General features: G+C 38.5%; 1 protein-coding gene across 3 annotated transcripts in view; it reads left to right on the forward strand.

The window, feature by feature from the left end:
- Positions 1 to 2,353: 2,353 nt before the first annotated feature.
- Positions 2,354 to 18,363, forward strand: part of bean1 (brain expressed, associated with NEDD4, 1) — a 59,583-nt gene continuing 43,573 nt past the window's right edge. The window contains exons 1-3 of one of the 3 annotated variants that reach the window (XM_079865776.1): positions 2,354 to 2,796; positions 3,312 to 3,386; positions 4,257 to 4,385. In XM_079865776.1, the coding sequence (XP_079721902.1) occupies positions 2,769 to 2,796; positions 3,312 to 3,386; positions 4,257 to 4,385 (232 nt within the window). In that variant the 5' untranslated portion in view covers positions 2,354 to 2,768. The remainder of the gene's footprint in view (positions 2,797 to 3,311; positions 3,387 to 4,256; positions 4,386 to 18,363) is intronic. The other 2 variants (XM_079865777.1, XM_079865778.1) reach the window with 2 other exon arrangements.

Raw genomic sequence — 18,363 nt, forward strand, 5'->3', positions numbered from 1 at the left:
ATGTATGGAATTGTTTTCTGAATTTCAACTTGCTTTTGTTCATCAGTATAGAGCCATTCAAATTGGTCAAAAAGTGCAATGAGCTTTGACACCACTTTGATTTGATTTCAAAATGTACTGGAATTACAGTTTTTCTTAACTGATTTGACACATTTCTCCAAACTCAGGTAATTGCTCTCAAAACAGTTAAAACATTGATCTGAACACTCCGCTAATGTCCTAAACGGGTTGGAGGGGGGAAAAAAACAGTTGCATCCCTTTTTATTGGGTTTACAAAAATCACAATCATTTGTGTACCATTGTTCCAACACAACAAACAAAAATCTATTATTTGTTAAATTCTCAATTGCACATGGAATTATTTTTTTAACTAGCCCCACAAATCTGCTGAGTTAGTAATACACACAACATAAGAAATGCTAATTTTTTTACACAGCTATTTCAATTACAACAACTAAAAAATTGGGTTAAGAAAAACAACAAAAAGGAAGAATAATGTAAAGGGGAAAAAGAAGAAGTGTAACAGTGAGAGGTGGTGGAGAGGGTTAATGAGAGGGAGAGGAACAGAAGAGAAAGAGCTGAGCGGAGAGGAATAGAGGGTATAGGAAGAGGAGAAGAAGCAAGAAGAGCTGAGGGGAAGAGGATGTGATTGGCCATCGTGCCACAGTCAATGTCCCGGGACATACAACATTAGAAAGGCTCCTACATTTTTTAAACTCCCTCAATGAAAACCACTTTCCACAGGTTGATCAAGAGCAAATGGAGCGAAATGTTGTAGTTGGGACAGTATCCAAATCCACCAGCACTGGTGCAAGAGTAGTTTGAGCATCACCCACTTTTCAGGATGGTGTTCCTTCCACCATATTCTCCTTTCCAGAATCCAATTGAGGAGTTCCTCTTCTCTTTGACATGGAAAGTATTTGATTGCAAATTGCAGCCATTACAACCAGTCGTCTTCAAGGGATGGAAGAGGCCTGTGGAAAAGATGAGGCACAATGATGTCAAGGATAGATTCAGCATTCACTGCGAAAATACATGCTGTGATGATGATACAATTCTATGGTCAAATGAAAACGTATTGTTATACAACTAAACTTTGAAGAATATGATTAAAGAACATGCAAAACTTGTATTTTCATTCATGTATTTGTGCTGAATTTATCAAATCAACAGAGAACACGCTTGTAGTTTTGATTTTTGATAAATGCATTAAATGCAGTGCTTCATTATGCAGTGAATATTGAACTGTCTCACCAACAGTGTGTTTAGTTTGCTGTGTTAATTGTTCCTTTGTTGCTGTGTTAATTGTTGAGCAACCACATTCATTTGGAGAATTTTATTTTTTTTCAGTTTTTCAGAAAATTCAGTTTTTGGGTTGAATTTCTTTTATTTTTTTTAAAATGCAATGCATTCAATTTTTCTAGCTACAGTAAAAGTGAGGTTGTCCAAAGAAAGACTTTCACAGCTGAGAAATGTTTTTTTGAACACAATTCTTGTGAACATTTTGTCACAACTTAATGGCATGCCACTTGCTTGGAAATAGGCGTTTGATATTAATGTGAGTAATAATGTTTACTCACTCCCGTTTTGACCATGAATTAATTGTTCCCAGAACTTATTAAGGTGGTTTACTAATTCACACATATATATATATATATATATATATATATATATATATATATATATATATATATATATATATATATATATATATATATATATATTTCTGTTGTGATTAAAACTACATTAATATGTGTTTTTTTTTTTTTGTTTTTTTTTTTTTCCATTAACTGGGCAAAGGCCACTAGTTCCCAGAGTGTGCATGGGATGAGAAGAGTAAATGTTGAAATTAAGCAATTTTTTGTGTGTGTTTGAGCAAGAAAGGAGAAAGAGGGTGTATATTGTGTTATTTGGTGATCTAGTCTATCTATCTTTCTATCTATATGGAAATGTCAGTGGCACTGCTGTTGTTGTCCTTATTTGTGCTTTCTCCCAGTTTTGTGTATAGTGAAAACAAATTAGTGAATAGAGAGAAAAAAAAAAAAAAAAATCAGTTCAGTCAAATAATATTTTTTGAGTGTACAGTATTATGTTGCTTTTTCTTTGATTATCCCTAAACAATACAGCACACAAATCTGCACTCTTTAGCCTACGATAATAACAAATGTGCCGTGTTAAATTTAATTTGTTGTTTCAAGAAGCTCAACAGGAAAGTGAGCAGAGAGGAGAGAAAAGCAACCAAGATTATGATTTTCTCTTTTATATCTATTCTATTGAGGCGTATTATTTACTCTCCAAGTATTCGTCTATCGCGAATGCAGTGCTCTCTCTCCCTCTCTCTCCCTCTCTCTGTAATGGCACAGCATCACCTGCCCTCATTTCTTTATTCAGAAAGCCTTATGAAGTGCCAGGAGACTCAGCCATGAGGTGGCGAGCAGGCGAGGATACACATACAGCAATTGTTAACCGTTATTTTAACAGTCTCTGTGAAAGCGCCGCGATCAAACTGTAAGAAATCGTTTTGGAATTTGGATTCGGATTAAAGCGGCGTTTGCGCAGCTCTGTCAGATGATTTGATGTGCGGCACATGCATGCAGTGAACGAGACAATCGACCGCGCGAGATATTTAGACATGTAGAGGAGATGAATTTGCAGGGCTGTGATAGATGAAACACGTGTGAGGAGGGTAGCAGAGTAACATTCAGATGCAGCTCTGAGTCCACATGGGCTTTGCAGAGCAATCCGAGAAACACTGACGTTTAACTTGCATGGGTCTATTTTCTTCTCTGCGAGCGGGTAAGTAGGTTACTTCACCTGTTCCGTATCTTAAAGTCATACAGACACGACAATTCTCGCTGTACTCTGAGAGATCTATCTATCTATCTATCTATCTATCTATCTATCTATCTATCTATCTATCTATCTATCTATCTATCTATCTATCTATCTATCTATCTATCTATCTATCTATCTATCTATCTATCTATCTTCTCCCTTCAAAATTGGCTATTTTCGTAACCTAATAATGTTACAACATAAAGGTCACTATGTACCATTCTAAGTTTGTTGAATTGTTAGCCTGGCTCCATGGTAGCTTGTTGCTCTAGTCAGTTGGTCTCCCTTGGTTCTGAATGATTGCACCTGCACACACATCTGAGATCCCAAGATCCCGTGAGATGCAATGCTGTCAGAGGCAACCCTGCAAGCAGGGATGCAGAATTAAAATAAAATAATAGCCTATGATAATGAAGTTAAAATGTCATCCCTCTCGTTTTGACTCTCTCTGTCTCTCTGCCCCTTTTAATTTCCAGTTTTCCTCTTGCACTGTCCTCTAGTTTTCACTACTTCTGATATAATCAAGACTGGCAAGAATTACACCAAAGCATGTGAGTACATTTATGCATGCTTTCTCAAATGCGTCCTGTATAATTAGGCATAGTTGCTTTAGGTTATCTGGAGGTTAGTGTACACTTTATGTAGCCTATGCCATTCGATTATCAGCTGTTGTTCCATTTTAAAGATATACACAATTTGGCTGCAGTTCAATGGAAAAATCTATACTTTGAAGTGGTTTTCTGTTTGTTATTGCCCAGGAAATCATCCAGAACAAGAAAATGATGTTTTACACAATTTTTATTATCTGTTTAAATTCCATTTGCATGTTATAGTTATGGCACTGTTGTTTTTGAGAAGTATTGAATGTGATCAAATGCAAATTGTAAATAAATCATTAGTACCATGAATCATGAATCACTGGTAAGATAAACTGAATAACCCAGAGTATTCATGAAGTCATCAAGTTGTAGATTTTGTTCTGTGCACTTGAATTAACCATTTCAAAATCAATCAAACTGTTTACAACTCAATGCATATCTCTTTTTTTTTTGGTGCAACTGGACTTATAGAAAATACAAGAATACGACTTATAATCACCCCACGTAAATACTGCAAATTTTAAAATTGTGCTTGTTTTTGCATTGTATATGAGCTAAAGTGTTTATGAGATGGTTAGTTGGTGTATGTGTCTGGAAAAATGCCCTCTGAACTGACTTGTGTTTTGGCTTTATTTGAATGAAGATGCCCTTTGTCATAAATAATATATAGGGTCTGTGGTCATATGATTGACATGGGGTGGGTGGTCCCAGGTGGGATATAGCCACAGGGCATTTAAACATCTGGGTGATCGTCACTTTCATACTTATTACATTCTTTCTATCTCTCTTTCTCTCCCTTTAATCTCTCTCTTCTTCCTGCAGATGAGACCATCATCCTTCTTTGCAAAAAGGAGAAAATCAAAATTGGAACTTGTTTGGTCAATCGATTAGGATGTTACTATAAGAAAGACTGTGGCAGGGAGTACATGTTGATGAAACTGATTTGTTCAGGTAAGCAAAACATCCAGTTTTCAATATTCTGTAATTATAAAATGTATTCAAAGAGTGTGGAGATTTTTCTATCATCCTTTAGTGTCTCTTCCAGTCCATGATTTGTATCTCACCTACTGCTGGTGGTTTATGTGTTACAAACACATCACGGAGTTACAGACCACAATTTTACACAAATGTATAGAACAGAGGCTTCACACTAGGGATGCTAACGATTAAACAATGATAGATAAATTGTCAATAATAATTTAATTTGGTCAAATAAGAGAGGTAGTTTTGAGAAGTGTGCGGCTCGTGTAAAACACGTGCAGCAGACACACACGAATAAATGAGGCGCGCACCATAGTTACTTATTATAAATGTATTAATAGGTGTGTTGGACTTGATGTGGTGCTGTGCAGACCAATCGTTGTGTATGACATCAAAGTACTGCGAGAGCAATTAGAAAGCATACGGAACCATCTGCTCTCTAATCGCTCTTGCGATATATATTTATGTCATACACTGATCGGTCTGCACAACACCGCTTCAAGCCAACACACCTAATGTCTTCAAGCCATGCAATTGATTAGTTTGGCTAGTCGTTTATTTCGAAACATAATTAACTGTAAGCCCGTCTAAATCGGTCCAATGGCGGTATCCGATAGAACGTAGATCCAATGTCTTTCCTTTCACGTAACACAACAAGATTAAATGAATTACATTTTCTCATATGTATTACCTCGTTATTTCATCTGACTCCATAAATGAAAAAGGTTTTAATGATATCCGAGCATCATTAAAAGTGAGCGAATGTTTGATTATTCCTTTTAACTCTTTACTTATATTTTACCAGTTCATATTAGGAAGCTACGTCGCTCTGAGGTCCTCACGCCTTCTGCTTAACGCGGGTCTTACGATCACAAGTTAGTCAGTTTTGGTCTCCGAACAGAGGTAATTGGCTATATACCTGAGATTGGTCGCATTCACGCTTACACAATCAAATATACTTTGGTATAGCCCCCGTGATTGCATACACTTGAAATTAAAGTTTACTTCAGGCAGAGGTATGGCCACTATTACAGATTTAAGTTCACCAACATTACTTCTCTTATAATAGCTTTGGATTGGCCATGCCGTGGTTTCCCACGTACACTTATCTAAAGTAACATTAAATTAAAACAGAGGTAAGACACACCCAAATTTTGATTGGTCAAGCAGCATTTTTGCTGTTCTAAACGGAAATTCACTTCTTGTAATTCAATTCAGTGTCTTGCATACACTCTGCGTTACGGTCTAATTTGAGTTACAAATCGCCCTGAGCCTCTTGTTGCATTTCTTTATATAGACAGAACACAGACCTCCTCTGTGTGCAAGTTCTCTAAACTCTTAACTTTATTACCTTTTGGTTTACTTCTTTGGGAATGAGACATTTGTACCAGTCGCACATAGACATTTCAAATGATACCAAACATGTATAATACTGTATGATAATTATTCACATTAAACCATATAGATTTTTGAGTGAATATCTGGTGATCTCAGCGTGAGAGAGAGACAACATGGGGGAGGTGATTGACTCGGGGATGCTAGTTTCTCAAGAGAGAGTCAAATGTTAATTTCGAGAAAGGTCCTTTGTCTTCTGGGGGAGTGGTCGTTCCTCAACCAGACTGCCCGGCATTTTCTAATTTCTCAATTCTTACATAACCAAGGGTAAAAAAAAAAAAAAAAACACCAAACAATCGATTTTACTGAACATGAGAACTACTTGCTTGTGTAAACGCCACAATAAATGTAAACAGAATAAACAAGTAATAATATCCTGGTTGAGAAGTGATGATTTCCCAGCGCTGTTTCAGCTGTGCGCTCCTATTCTATGGCACATGGTAAATAAAGACTTGTCAATCTGAGCGATCAAACCAATCCAAGCCCTCTCCAGCTGTAAAACAGTGTCCGATTGGTCTCTACACATTGCCCCTACCCTCTTTATCTACCCACCATACCCGAGATCCAGTTTCCATTGATTAAACTTTCAAATGACGTTGGAAAACACTGTGTCATGAACGCAACGTGATCAGATCCCGGAAGTCCTATAGCTTTAGCCAAGCAGCATGTCATGTTACTCCGTGATCTACACATTGTCTTATGTTTCGTTCGGGCTCGTTCGAGACCATCTGCTCTAAATAAAAATATGGGATCTACTACGGTTTACTAATGTTGCGGGAACTTACAGAACAAAACATGGCACAAAAGCATCATGTGTATACTGTTTACACTGGCATCGGCGGCACTTTCTCATACAAGTACTTGGTTTAGTTTGGCCTCTGACTGAAACAAACATGCTCGTTGTATTCTGCTAGTTGAGACCTTTTCAATGCTATATGACACAAGTCTATCTGTTATGTATGATGATTTTACAGATCACATTTTCATTTAAAGCAGTTATATTTTCCTGCTGAAAAAATAGAGCAATTCTGATATGTTAGAAAATTTAAAAGCACTTGTTAAGGTCATATTCCCTATATTCATGCCAATCCTATATGCCAATCTTCTAAACTTTAAAACGACACCTATTTTGTGTTGGTTAAGCAAGTGGTTGTTAAGTAACATGATAACTTAGTAGCGTCCCTGGCTTCGGATTTAAGAGGTTAAGGATAACGATTAATTGTTTGTTAATTTAAACAACAACTGATTATGGGAATTTATGTAAATTGACACCCCTACTTCACACACTTGTAATGTTGATACCAGTTTTATCCTGAGGAATAAACAAACAAACCAAACTGTAGGCAGCTAGCTGGGGGTCGAGACAGAAACCATGGCAACGTGGCTCCAAGTTGTGATTCAACTGGGCTATCTTGACACTGAATTGATTAAGCAGGGTTGGTTTAAAGGGAGCACTTTTCTCCTCAGTTTGTCTGGCAGCTTGAAAGAGCTCAGAGTTACAGCGCAACACAACATAAAGCATGTAAACCACTACTCAGAGTGCCAAAAATGTCATATAAGAATGAGAATTTAAATGTTTTCATACATATATTTGACTGAGAGTGATACATCTTCTCGTTGAATTACGTAAAGGCAGGTTGTCAGCCATCAGGGATCATTCCCAACCCTGGGCAAACAAATCCGATAAAAAAAATAAAAAAAATAGTTTTGCTAGTTGATTCAATATTAGAAAAATGGTTCCTGAATGTTAATGCATTTTCTTGCAAATTTTTAATCAGAATATCATCTTTTGTTATTGCTGTAATTATTATATGAGACCAGTTTGGTGATACCTGAGGCAATGTGTGTGTGATAGATGTGACCAGTAAAGAAAAAAAAGAACACGGAGGCAGCAGGCTACTGCAAACGCTTAGGGGTTTATTTCTACAGAATGGGGTTACAAAAGTAAAGCAAATGTTAACCCAACTGAGGTAAACCAAAGTATTTATAAAGAGGGAAAAAAAAAAAACGTAACTAAACATGAGTCACTGCATTTGCCTCTCAAATAATTACAGAGGTCTAGGGACTACAGGACCTGTTCTCTCACAGAACACAACTAACTTATACAGAAACGGTTAACAAATTTTTACATTGGTGGCCAGCACCAATTAACACATAAAGGGGGATACGCAGAGACATAATGGCCATTACACAAAATAAACAATATGAAAACATCAAATATAGCTACACAAACAAACACTTCAAATAATACTGTCAAATGACTTCTCTTTATAAATGTAGTCCTATACATAAATAAAAGAAAAGGAAGCGAAATTGTCCTTGGAGTCCCCCGGGGCAGAAACCGGAATGGTTGCGGCCCGATCATTGGCTGGAACCGTATACATCCGAAGTTTCCGTCCGAACCCCTTTTGACGGCGCACCAGCTCACGGGACTCAGATGTAACAAACTCAGCAAACTAAACTTTAAAGAGTGTGCACACTTTATTTAAACTTTCGTTTGGAGTTAAGTTCATTAAACCAAAATAATGTTGTTGTGCATTCTTTACTGTAAACAAATTCCATTGAATAAAAAGACAAACTGACCTTACCCAGGCTCAACAACATCCGCCACAGTGTGATTACGTTCTTCCAACTGACATATACCCCCGGTTTCACAGAACAGGCTCAAGCCTAGTCCCAGACTAACATGCATGTTTGAGCTGTTTATGAAAGCAACTTGCACTGGCATATCTTAAAATGTGTCACTGCCATTGTTTTATCTTAAGATGCACACCAGTAATGTTTTTTTTATTTTTTTATTATTATATGTCCCAGTTGAACTAAGGCCTAATGCTGGCTTAATCTAAGCCCTGTCTGTGAAACCAGGCCTTCTTATCTTGTTCGCTAAGAGGCCACCATCCTCTTTTAAACACCTTTGTAAGGGACAGGCAGTCCCTTTAGCCATAGCGTGTTTAGGGCATCTGCTAATTAGGACTGACCTTTAGTTAAACTGTTTACCGACACAGGAAATTGTATCTACTTACACTGATGATGTCACAAGGCTTTCAACACGTAGCAAAAGAACATGACGTTGTATTTTGTTTAACCTTACCTCATTGATTTAAAATGCCTGTCTTTTGGCGGGTAGGCCTACTATGATATTAGACTATATAGCCTATAATAAAAGATAATGAATTTCAAACCTGAACCAAACATATTTGTATTCAAAGATCAACAGTCTGTCATTATTCTTTAGTCTGCCACAAAAAAAAAAAAAAAAATCAATTAAAATCATGAACTCAAATGTCTTTTTGAAAAAACAAAAAACAGTGACTGTTGTAACAGTGCGTAAATTAGACCTTTCAGGTTATAGCCTAACGCTAATAAGCCAAAATTATTATTACAACTAAATTGTCGGCCATTAAATAAGAAATAAGAAATTAAATTTTGCACACAGTGCTGCGACCAATCAGTCACTCTTTACGACTGGCTACCTGCACATTCACTGTCTGCTGCAACTTGCGCTCGCTTATCAATGCATATCTAAATTCACGCTTACGGTATCTTTGTAGAACTTAAAAAAAAAAGAGACAAAAAAGATGCTGCAGCCAATGAGCAGCCGGCGGGGGCTGGCTACAGGACGTCTCAGCCTCCACAGACAGTTTTTAATGTTTTATCAGACAATAACTACTCAAGATTTTGCTTTAGTATAATTTTCGGTACAATTAGGGCCGGATTTGGGACAACAGCTTAGATTTCGGGACGTCTGGTCACCCTAATTGCATCGTGTTGTGTTTGTTAGGAATTGTGTATAGAAATGGGTAAGGAATGATGCTCTGTGAGAAATGTAATGTAGTGGATGAGACAGACTGAGATATTAGGCTATATTGAAATATAATCAATTTTATTGTAATGTATAGAACCCCCTGCATGTATTCTTTAACATTAATATTTTTCATCATTAGTATTGTCAGAATCTTTCAGAATGATATTTTCCTGAGGTAGTGGTGTGTGGCACTTGAAGACAACCTGTAGTACCTTAGAGTTAGATCACTTAAAATATTGAAATGTACCGTATGTGTCTTGCTGCTTTCCCCAGATGTTAAAATTTCATGTGCAATGCAGAAGCCTGCAGGTCGTAGGACTCCGTATCCTTAAAAATGCACTCACATAGAGTAGTGCTCTCTAGTCCCTCCCCTCAATTCACTCTGATACATGATACATTGCTCATCTATCCAACACTTTAAATGTCACAGTAGCCCTGTGGTCCCTGCAGCCAGCTTTTTTCCAAGCTCCCAGCCCCCACAGTAGAAGAAAATCACAAGAAATAAAAACTGATAAAAACCTACATTGTTTTGGCTGTCAAGGACCAAAGGACAAAAAAGCACTATAAAAGTATCATAAAAGTGGGCCATAGAACTTGTGCATCATAATGCAGGTATTCTGAAGTATTACAATAGCTTTGTATAAAGAACAGACCAAATGTAGGGTGTTATTCATTGAAAATATTCATCATCAAATCTTATGGACAACTTTTATGCTTTTTTCCCCCATTTTTTTGTAGCATGACATATTATTTTACCTGGTACATACTGTATTTCATATTACTTACTGACCAATTAGAGTTAGTATTGATCAGCAGGTTGCCTGCTGTGTTGCCATTTCCTCTGTTCCTGATGTGACCTTCAGTCAGGCAGTGTCTCAGCTGGTTAGATCTGTGTGTTGCAGCCAGGTTGCTGACGCTGGCTCTAGCCCACTGGGGATGCCCCTGCTGTGTGTGTGGAATAGCACACCCATCATACCTCTCCCTGCATCATTGGCACAGACAACATCCACCATTATTGCTACTACAGCCCACTCATAAACACTCGCCCTCCTACAGTCATCCCAGAGGGAGGCTAAAAGAAGACAAGAAGAAAGCAAGATTCACAGTGGTGAAAAATGTTGCCGTTGTCGTTGCATCAGTCCTTTAGATTCATGCGTGGTTGCTTCTATTCCTGTCAGGCGGCTTTGCGCGACGTCGTACGCTGGCTAAATGCTCTGTCTTCAAAGTTGGTGCCCCACACTTGGTGACTTTCATGGCTACTTTTAAGTTCATGCAAATCCCAGTTGTAGAAAGGCTTTGTTTAGTTTGTTTCGAGTGCATTTGCATTTTAATTCTAGAGCGAGAACGAAGGTCTCTCCTGCTGCTGCTCGCATAAACGCTTTCAATTAGATGAGCAACGGGCGGCTCAGAGTTTTGGGTTATCAAAATAAACTTTATTACAGCCTTTCCTGAGGAAGAGTATACCCACACTGACATACTTCCTTGAGTTGGCCATGCTTTAGCACAGTTGTCAATGTCAGTGGTCCACATTAAAACACTATTAGTCCATCGCAGCTCTCCTTTCTACTGATAATAATGCACAGTTTATCAAGTTAACTCACTTGTGATCCTTGAGACATCTGATATAGCCAAAGTGCTTATAAACGTATATTTTACAGTTTCATATCACAAACTATGAATTCTGTTGCTATTAAAAATATGATCTTGCTCTGACTGAGATATTATCTTTTCCCTGTGGAGACTGTTATTCCTACAAAATGTGAAACATTAGACAATTAGCACTTGGCATGAAAAATTAGTCTGGCTCTATTTTAAATGCTCATGTGATCTGCTCATATTTTAGTGCAAATAATTTTTATCAAACTATATCCACCAGCTCCAACCATCAGACAAAATCAGACCATTTTCTGCCTGAATTTTTAAAAATTGATGCGAGATTGCATCCTTATGCGAGCATGACTTACAATTTCACTCTTTGAGAGAAGCAACCTTGCAAGAGTTATGAATCTATATGCATATGAGCTATATACGAGAGTGAGAGGAGAGAAGTGGGAGTTAGCATGATAGTAATGCTTATGAGTTTTTCACAATTGCTGCTGGATCCCTAGATGTTATTGCTGTAAAATCCTTCTACTGCTTTGGGACTAAATCACTTCTTCTTTCATAAAGCAGTTTACAAAGTTAATAGAACTATGAATTTGGAAATGCACCAGTTTAAGAAATTGACCAATTTCCAATAATTATTTTCATGGTCAATAATTGATGTGATGGTCAATAAGTTTTGAACAGTAGTGTATATTGACAAAATTGACCTTTTGTGTTCCACAGAAGAAAGAAAGTTTATTATAATATTTCACAAAATCTCCAATTTTATATTAAACTGCAATCAAGCATTAACTTTATTAGATACAGTAGAAAAGAAAGTGTAAAAAAAATACATTGTTTACTTTCAGTATTGGATTAATTATTTCATACCAAAAAACTGTGAATATTGTCTGATATTGATGGTCATGTATTGTGCATGCCATACTTAAATGTGCATGTTTTTAATTGTTCATGTAATTTTAAATTAGAGATTGTCACTTATATAGATTATCAGTCCATAGTAAAGGGGCAAATATAAAATAAGAAAAAACATTTTTATTGGATTTGTGCTCTATGAGTATACAGCATTTCAGTAACAGCTGCAGTTCCAGCATTCAGCTTTACTCAACAGCAGCACAATGATTCCAGCCTGCAGCGCTTTCCATCTGTGCCTGGCAGTCCGCATTATCCCAAAGTGATAATCTTTGTCAATGTTTTTTAGGTGATCTATATTTGGGTTTGAAAAGGGAGATGGGTGGATTCAGGTTGATTGAGTGAGACATACAGAAGTGGTTCATGGGTGCCACTTAAACTAGATTAAGCCACAGGGCCAATGCCTTATCCCATGGGCTCAGCCTGCCAGCCATAACGGCGAGAGTCGGATCAAATCTGGAAGATCCTGCAGAAATGGGCCCTGCTATTGCATCCCGACCCGCTAAAACCCTAGAGGTCTAGATAATGCGGATCTCTGGCGTTAATCCCCCCCTAGCTTAACTTGCTTGGGATATGTGGTGTCCAAAGCACCCAGATTTATCGCCACTGTGCCCTTTAATCTGGGTTAAATGACATGGGAATGGTGTCTTTAAATGGCTGCCCATCCATGACAGGAAACTTTTTTTCAACCCCAATGAGTCATTACCCTTGTTTGGGGGCTCTCTTTTTGGCAACAACATCTCATTGGAAGAGCTTCTGTGTTTTTAAAAGTTGCAAAGAATCTATTTAAAGTGGCATTTCTAAAAGTCAGGAGGATAAAATACTTAAAATAGGCAATGAATGTGAGTAATCTGATGCCTTTTAAATCAGTACAGCATTTCAGACAGACTATTGTAATTTGTATGTTCTGCGGTGGATTAACCCTCACATCCAGTACGCAGCCAAGCCCAGAGCCCAGCCAGCCAAGCTGCACAGAGCGAACGCCAGAGCCTGAGCTCACGCCCATGACAAAGAATAGGGCAGAGCAAGCCATCACCTCGGAGCCTGAGCCTCACAAGATGTCTGACTAGGTGTGTAAACCAGCAACATCGTCCGCCGTAGGAATGCTTGTGTAGTACGAGGGAATAGAGGAAGACCCCACCCACACTCTCACCACTGATGGTGAGCTGCTACTGACCTTTGGTGGATATTTTGAGAATTTGGATGAGGAAATTTCCCTGTTTCTCCCATTCCCGCTATCCCACCCTGCATGAACTCTCTTGGCCCTGCCCAGCTCAGAATCTACTGTGTTCCCAGAATTCCCTCCCATCCTCTCTCTCCCACCTCCTCATCCAAAATCAGCCAGTTCCTCTGCCCCACCTCCGCTTGTTCCCTTCAGCCCCTCGACTTCTCTCTGTGTGGATCTGCCCTGGTCCTTCAGGTCTCCAGCTTCACCCAGCCAAGAAGATCCCCCGGCTCCGCCTCCAGCCACTGTTCCCACCCATCGCCCTGAGTCCTCTGCCTTGGCTCCTCCCTCCCTCGGCTCCAGCTCTGACCATCTGACTTATGGCTCCACTGGGCTCCCTTGATCATCCGGCTCCACCTCCAACGGAGATCTCCTCACCTCGCCTGCACCACAGTCTGCTGTGCCCCGTCTCTCAGCCCCTACGGCTCCGTCTAGTTCCGCCGTCCCTCTGGCTCCACCTCGGCCCTCAGTGACTCCGGTTCCACCTCAGCCCTTCAGGATCCTGGTTCCACCTCGGGGGGTCATCGCTACAGCTCCGTTGCAGCCTCCAAAGCCTGTGGTGTCATGCTGGTCCATCTGCTCTCTGTCCGCGCTCTGGACTCCCTCTCCACCGGCTTCGTCTCCATCCATTGTCCCCATGGCTTCGTCGAGGAAATCTCCACAATGGCTCCTCCATCCCTCTACTCCGCTGTAGGGCATAGTCCTGACTGGAGTCTGGGTTTCCGCTGAACTCCTCCTGCTCCTGGCTCCTCCCACCCTCCACTCCCCCATGGACTGTTCTACCTGCCCCTGACTGTTTTATTCCCACTACTGTTCCTCGTCCTCCTCAGGAACCCTGTAACATGTATGTTCTGTTTAGTTCCTGTTAAGCCTACCTGAGTTCGTAGTTTGTTTCCTTGGTAACTCATTAGTTTATCATTCTCTTCAGCTGTTCTTGTTTATTTCCCTCATTATCCCTGTGTGTATATATAATCCCTGTTTTGTTCAGTTCCATGTCCGATCTCGTTTATGTATATGTTGAAGCTACATGTTTGTGGATTTATCATTAAAGTCTATTCCCTATTCTAATCTCCTTTGTTGTACGCATTACTTGCAACAACCTAGCATGACAACTATACAATAATTGGATTTTTTATATTTATTTATGTATTATATTTTTCTTATTTGAAAACAAAAACGCTAACTGATACTGTTTAAAATTAAATTTAAGTTTGTTGCGCACTGTGTAATATATGCTGTACACAGTATATACTCCTGGAAAAATCCAAATTGTATTTTTTTGCTGTAAAATGTCATGCATTTTTAGAGTTTAGGGAGATAATGATAAAAATAGATAATCATGTTTAATATAATTTTTTGTTTGTGATATGTAAGAACAAGGATATTCAGAACTTCAGTGGGTAGTCAGGTTTTTTTTTTTTTTTTTTTTTTACTTTTTCTTTTTTGCAAGCAACATATTAATATCTGCAAATATTAGGCTATATTGTAGTTGATGTTTCACAATTGTAAATTGTTTTGAGGGCTCTCTCTGCCCTCCTGCAGCTTTTGATGTCTCTGCGCATTCTCACCACAGTCAGAAATGCACATTTTCCCATGTAATTTGGCATAAATCCAGGTATGTTACGCATACAGAACATCTGACATTTCACATGCTACATACAGCAGAAATAGTAAGAGTATGGAATTATGCTGTTGTGAATTAGCCTGGATGCCAGCCGAACTTAGCCCCGCCCACAACATTTTTAGGTCGGGAAGTTCGGTCTGGACTTGATCCATTGAGGAGCTATTATGCCCGAACAAAAGTTGCTCGGACCAATCAAATTGTCAGGGCGGGCTTTATAGGATGATGGACAGATGATCAACATTAACGTAATCATCCACGTCACCAAAGAGCGCTTGGGTTGAATCAGAGAATGTCTAATAAGGCGAGAAGTTTCACTCTCAGTACACTTCCGGCTTCTGAACTGGTTGCAGTTCCACTCTGATTCCATATGAGGGCGCTCACAGGACGAGTGTAGAATGAATGGAGGTCTATGGCACTATACCCATCAAATCCACTTTTCTCAGGATATTTTTTTTTTGTCTAGTAATTTTAATGTTGTATTCGAAAGGAGATGCAAAGAAATTACACACTGCTGGGTGTTAGATTTTTTAGAGTCACTTATTTGCTTTAAAAAGTCTTTTAAAGTGTCAATGACGTCATACACATCGTACGACCAGAGATACTGCTTTACGGCAATACTTCAGTCACTTTGGTGCTTTCGCGCTCTGCACTTTCTTTTCTCTCGAGGCATCGACAACACAGCTGACACAGGTAAATACACGTGCTAGAAGAGTTTTTGTTTTGGTTGTTTCTGGTCCTGCTTCGGATGCCACGATGCCATCAAGCGGTATCTCTGGTCGTAATCAGTCCTTCACTGACCAATCAGCGTTCATTAGCAAAATGCTAGCGTGTTATGGGCAACAACAACTCAACCTGTAAGAAATCGAAAGGACATAAGTACTTGTTCATTCAACTTTCGACCTATAACCCATGTTGAACTTGCAAAACCTACAATCAAATCTGAGATTTCTCAACAGCAATCGGGTGAAAGAGACAAATTTAGCCGTCTAGCCCCATAGACTCCCATTCATTTTGCACTCATGGGCGATCGTCTCCAGTGGAACTCTGGTGGAACTACAACCAAAATTCGGTACAATAGGACTTAATAGGGAGTGGGCAGGCTCTCCGTAGACGGGCTCTGGTTGAATTCGTTTACAACAAAGATGACTGCCGCTGGAGAATTGAGATTTCACGAGTTCACACTTACAAATAAGTCAGATAGAATAAATGCATATTTGGCGTGATATCCAAGTAGAGGGCTCCGGGATCGGTATTCGGCCCGAACCCAAAGTACTCCCCCCGTATTCCTGGCTGTGGAAGAACAAGCCAAGAGTGAGTGGAGGGATGCTGAAAACTGTCAAGGAATGTTAGGTAAGTTGACAGAGTGAATAAATATATGCTTCCTCTCATGCTGATTAGGGTAGACATGGTAATTGTTTGATGACAAGTTGATTGGATTGATTATTTGAACGTGCTCCTCCCGAACTTTGTTTATAAAACATCATGTGTAGATTCCGCCATCGCGTCTGTTATAGAAGATATCGACCGCGATCAAGGCATTTGTCGATCGTAAACATGAATGAAAAACATACGTCACTTACTCCGTTGCTCTGATTGGTTGTAGGTCTATCAAATTGAGTGCAGAGGCATTTTCTTTCCTGGTTCTGTTGAAACACGCCCCATAATCACAGCCCAATGGAGCAGTATTAGACTCACATTCTGACTATAATCTGAGTATGATAATGTCAGGCTAGTTGTAAACATAAAAGAAGAGTTTTTGTACTGCAACAATATTTGCTTAATTTGTGTTTGACAGTGAATGTTGTCAAATTCTTATAATAGGTGCACATTTGTCATTCTTTGTGTCTTCTGTTATTTTGAGTGGTTGTGGTTTTACAAACATCTCACAGATTCATTATAAAGTTCAGGAGCAGTAAACATGAAAGTGGATAGTTGCACTCTCACTTAGTCTTCTTGAATTAGACAGTGGAGCAGGGAGATTTTGACACTGACTTGCTGTACTCTCTCTCTGTTTACCAAATCCGTCTGACAGCTCCCATGACAGCATAGCCGACTAAGGCAGCTGTCTTTGCCTCATGCACAATGGCTAAGCAAAAAGCACTAAATTGTATTCATACTGCAGTCCAATAGCTGGGGGAAACTACAGCAATCTATTGTAGATAAAGTTTCTCCTCTATCAACTGTTGCAAATTATTCATGTATCATGTTCTTCGAGTATATGCAGCTATTGAAGGTGGTGGTATTTTTATTTTAAATGTTAAAATACTTAGTATTTTGTTAAAATACATGTTCATGGTGTTTGAACACTGATGTGTGTCCACAGTGTGTGTAAACAACCAGCCTATAATAGTAAAAATCCACCCATTTCTTTTTTTTATAATCCCCATAAATCAGAAGCAGTGTTACATACTGTTGAACATCTTTTAATAACTTAACACATTTTAACACTATAGACTTTATGGCTTTCATACCAATTAAATTAAATCAGTATCATAAAACCCATCTTACCATTTGTGACCCTGGACCACAAAACCAGTCACATGGGTCCATTTTTTTAAATTGAGATATAATAAATAAGCTTTCAATTGATGTATGGTTTATAGGATAGGACAATATTTGGCCAAGATACAGCTATTTGAAAATCTGGAATCTGAGGGTGCAAAACAATCGAAACATTGACAAAATCGCCTTTAAAATTGTCCATTTATGTTTGTAATTGTGCTGCATTCACTTACAAAAATAAATGTTTTATATATTACGGTAGGAGATTTACAAAATATCTTCATGGAACATGATCTTTACTTAACATCCTAATGAGCTTTGGCTTAAAAGAGCTTTGGCTATTGCCACAAATATACCCGTGCTACTATCCAGGGTCACATTTATCAAAATCCATTAACACTGCAATTACAATTGCACGAATAATGTTATGAGATGAATGTTCTAAACGTAGCATTTTAAATATAGAAATGTTTGGGGAAAATAAAATGAAACTATATATGAAACTAAAACCTTCAGTAGGTGGCGGCAAGTCTTAATAAGTGAATCATAGAATAATTTATTCAACCGATTCATTCAAACAGGCTGATTCATTTATGAACGAAGCAAGTGACTTGTTGATATGGGAAATATAGTATGTGGCTCCGAATTGAGCAACTGTCTTTATAAATGGGTCATTGAATCATTGACTCACCCGATTTGTTTAAAAACGCATAAAAAATAATTCAAGAACGAAACATCACTTTATGCTCCAGAGAGACACAACTGTTCTGCTGTTTGTAACTTTTTTTTTATTATTTTTTTTTTTTTTTTTGGCAAAATAAACCAACAACAGTACAAATTGATAATATTGTGTCTAAAAATAATAAATTAATATAATACA

This window comes from Squalius cephalus (assembly GCF_949319135.1).
Source record: "Squalius cephalus genome assembly, chromosome: 3".
NCBI lineage: Eukaryota > Metazoa > Chordata > Actinopteri > Cypriniformes > Leuciscidae > Squalius > Squalius cephalus.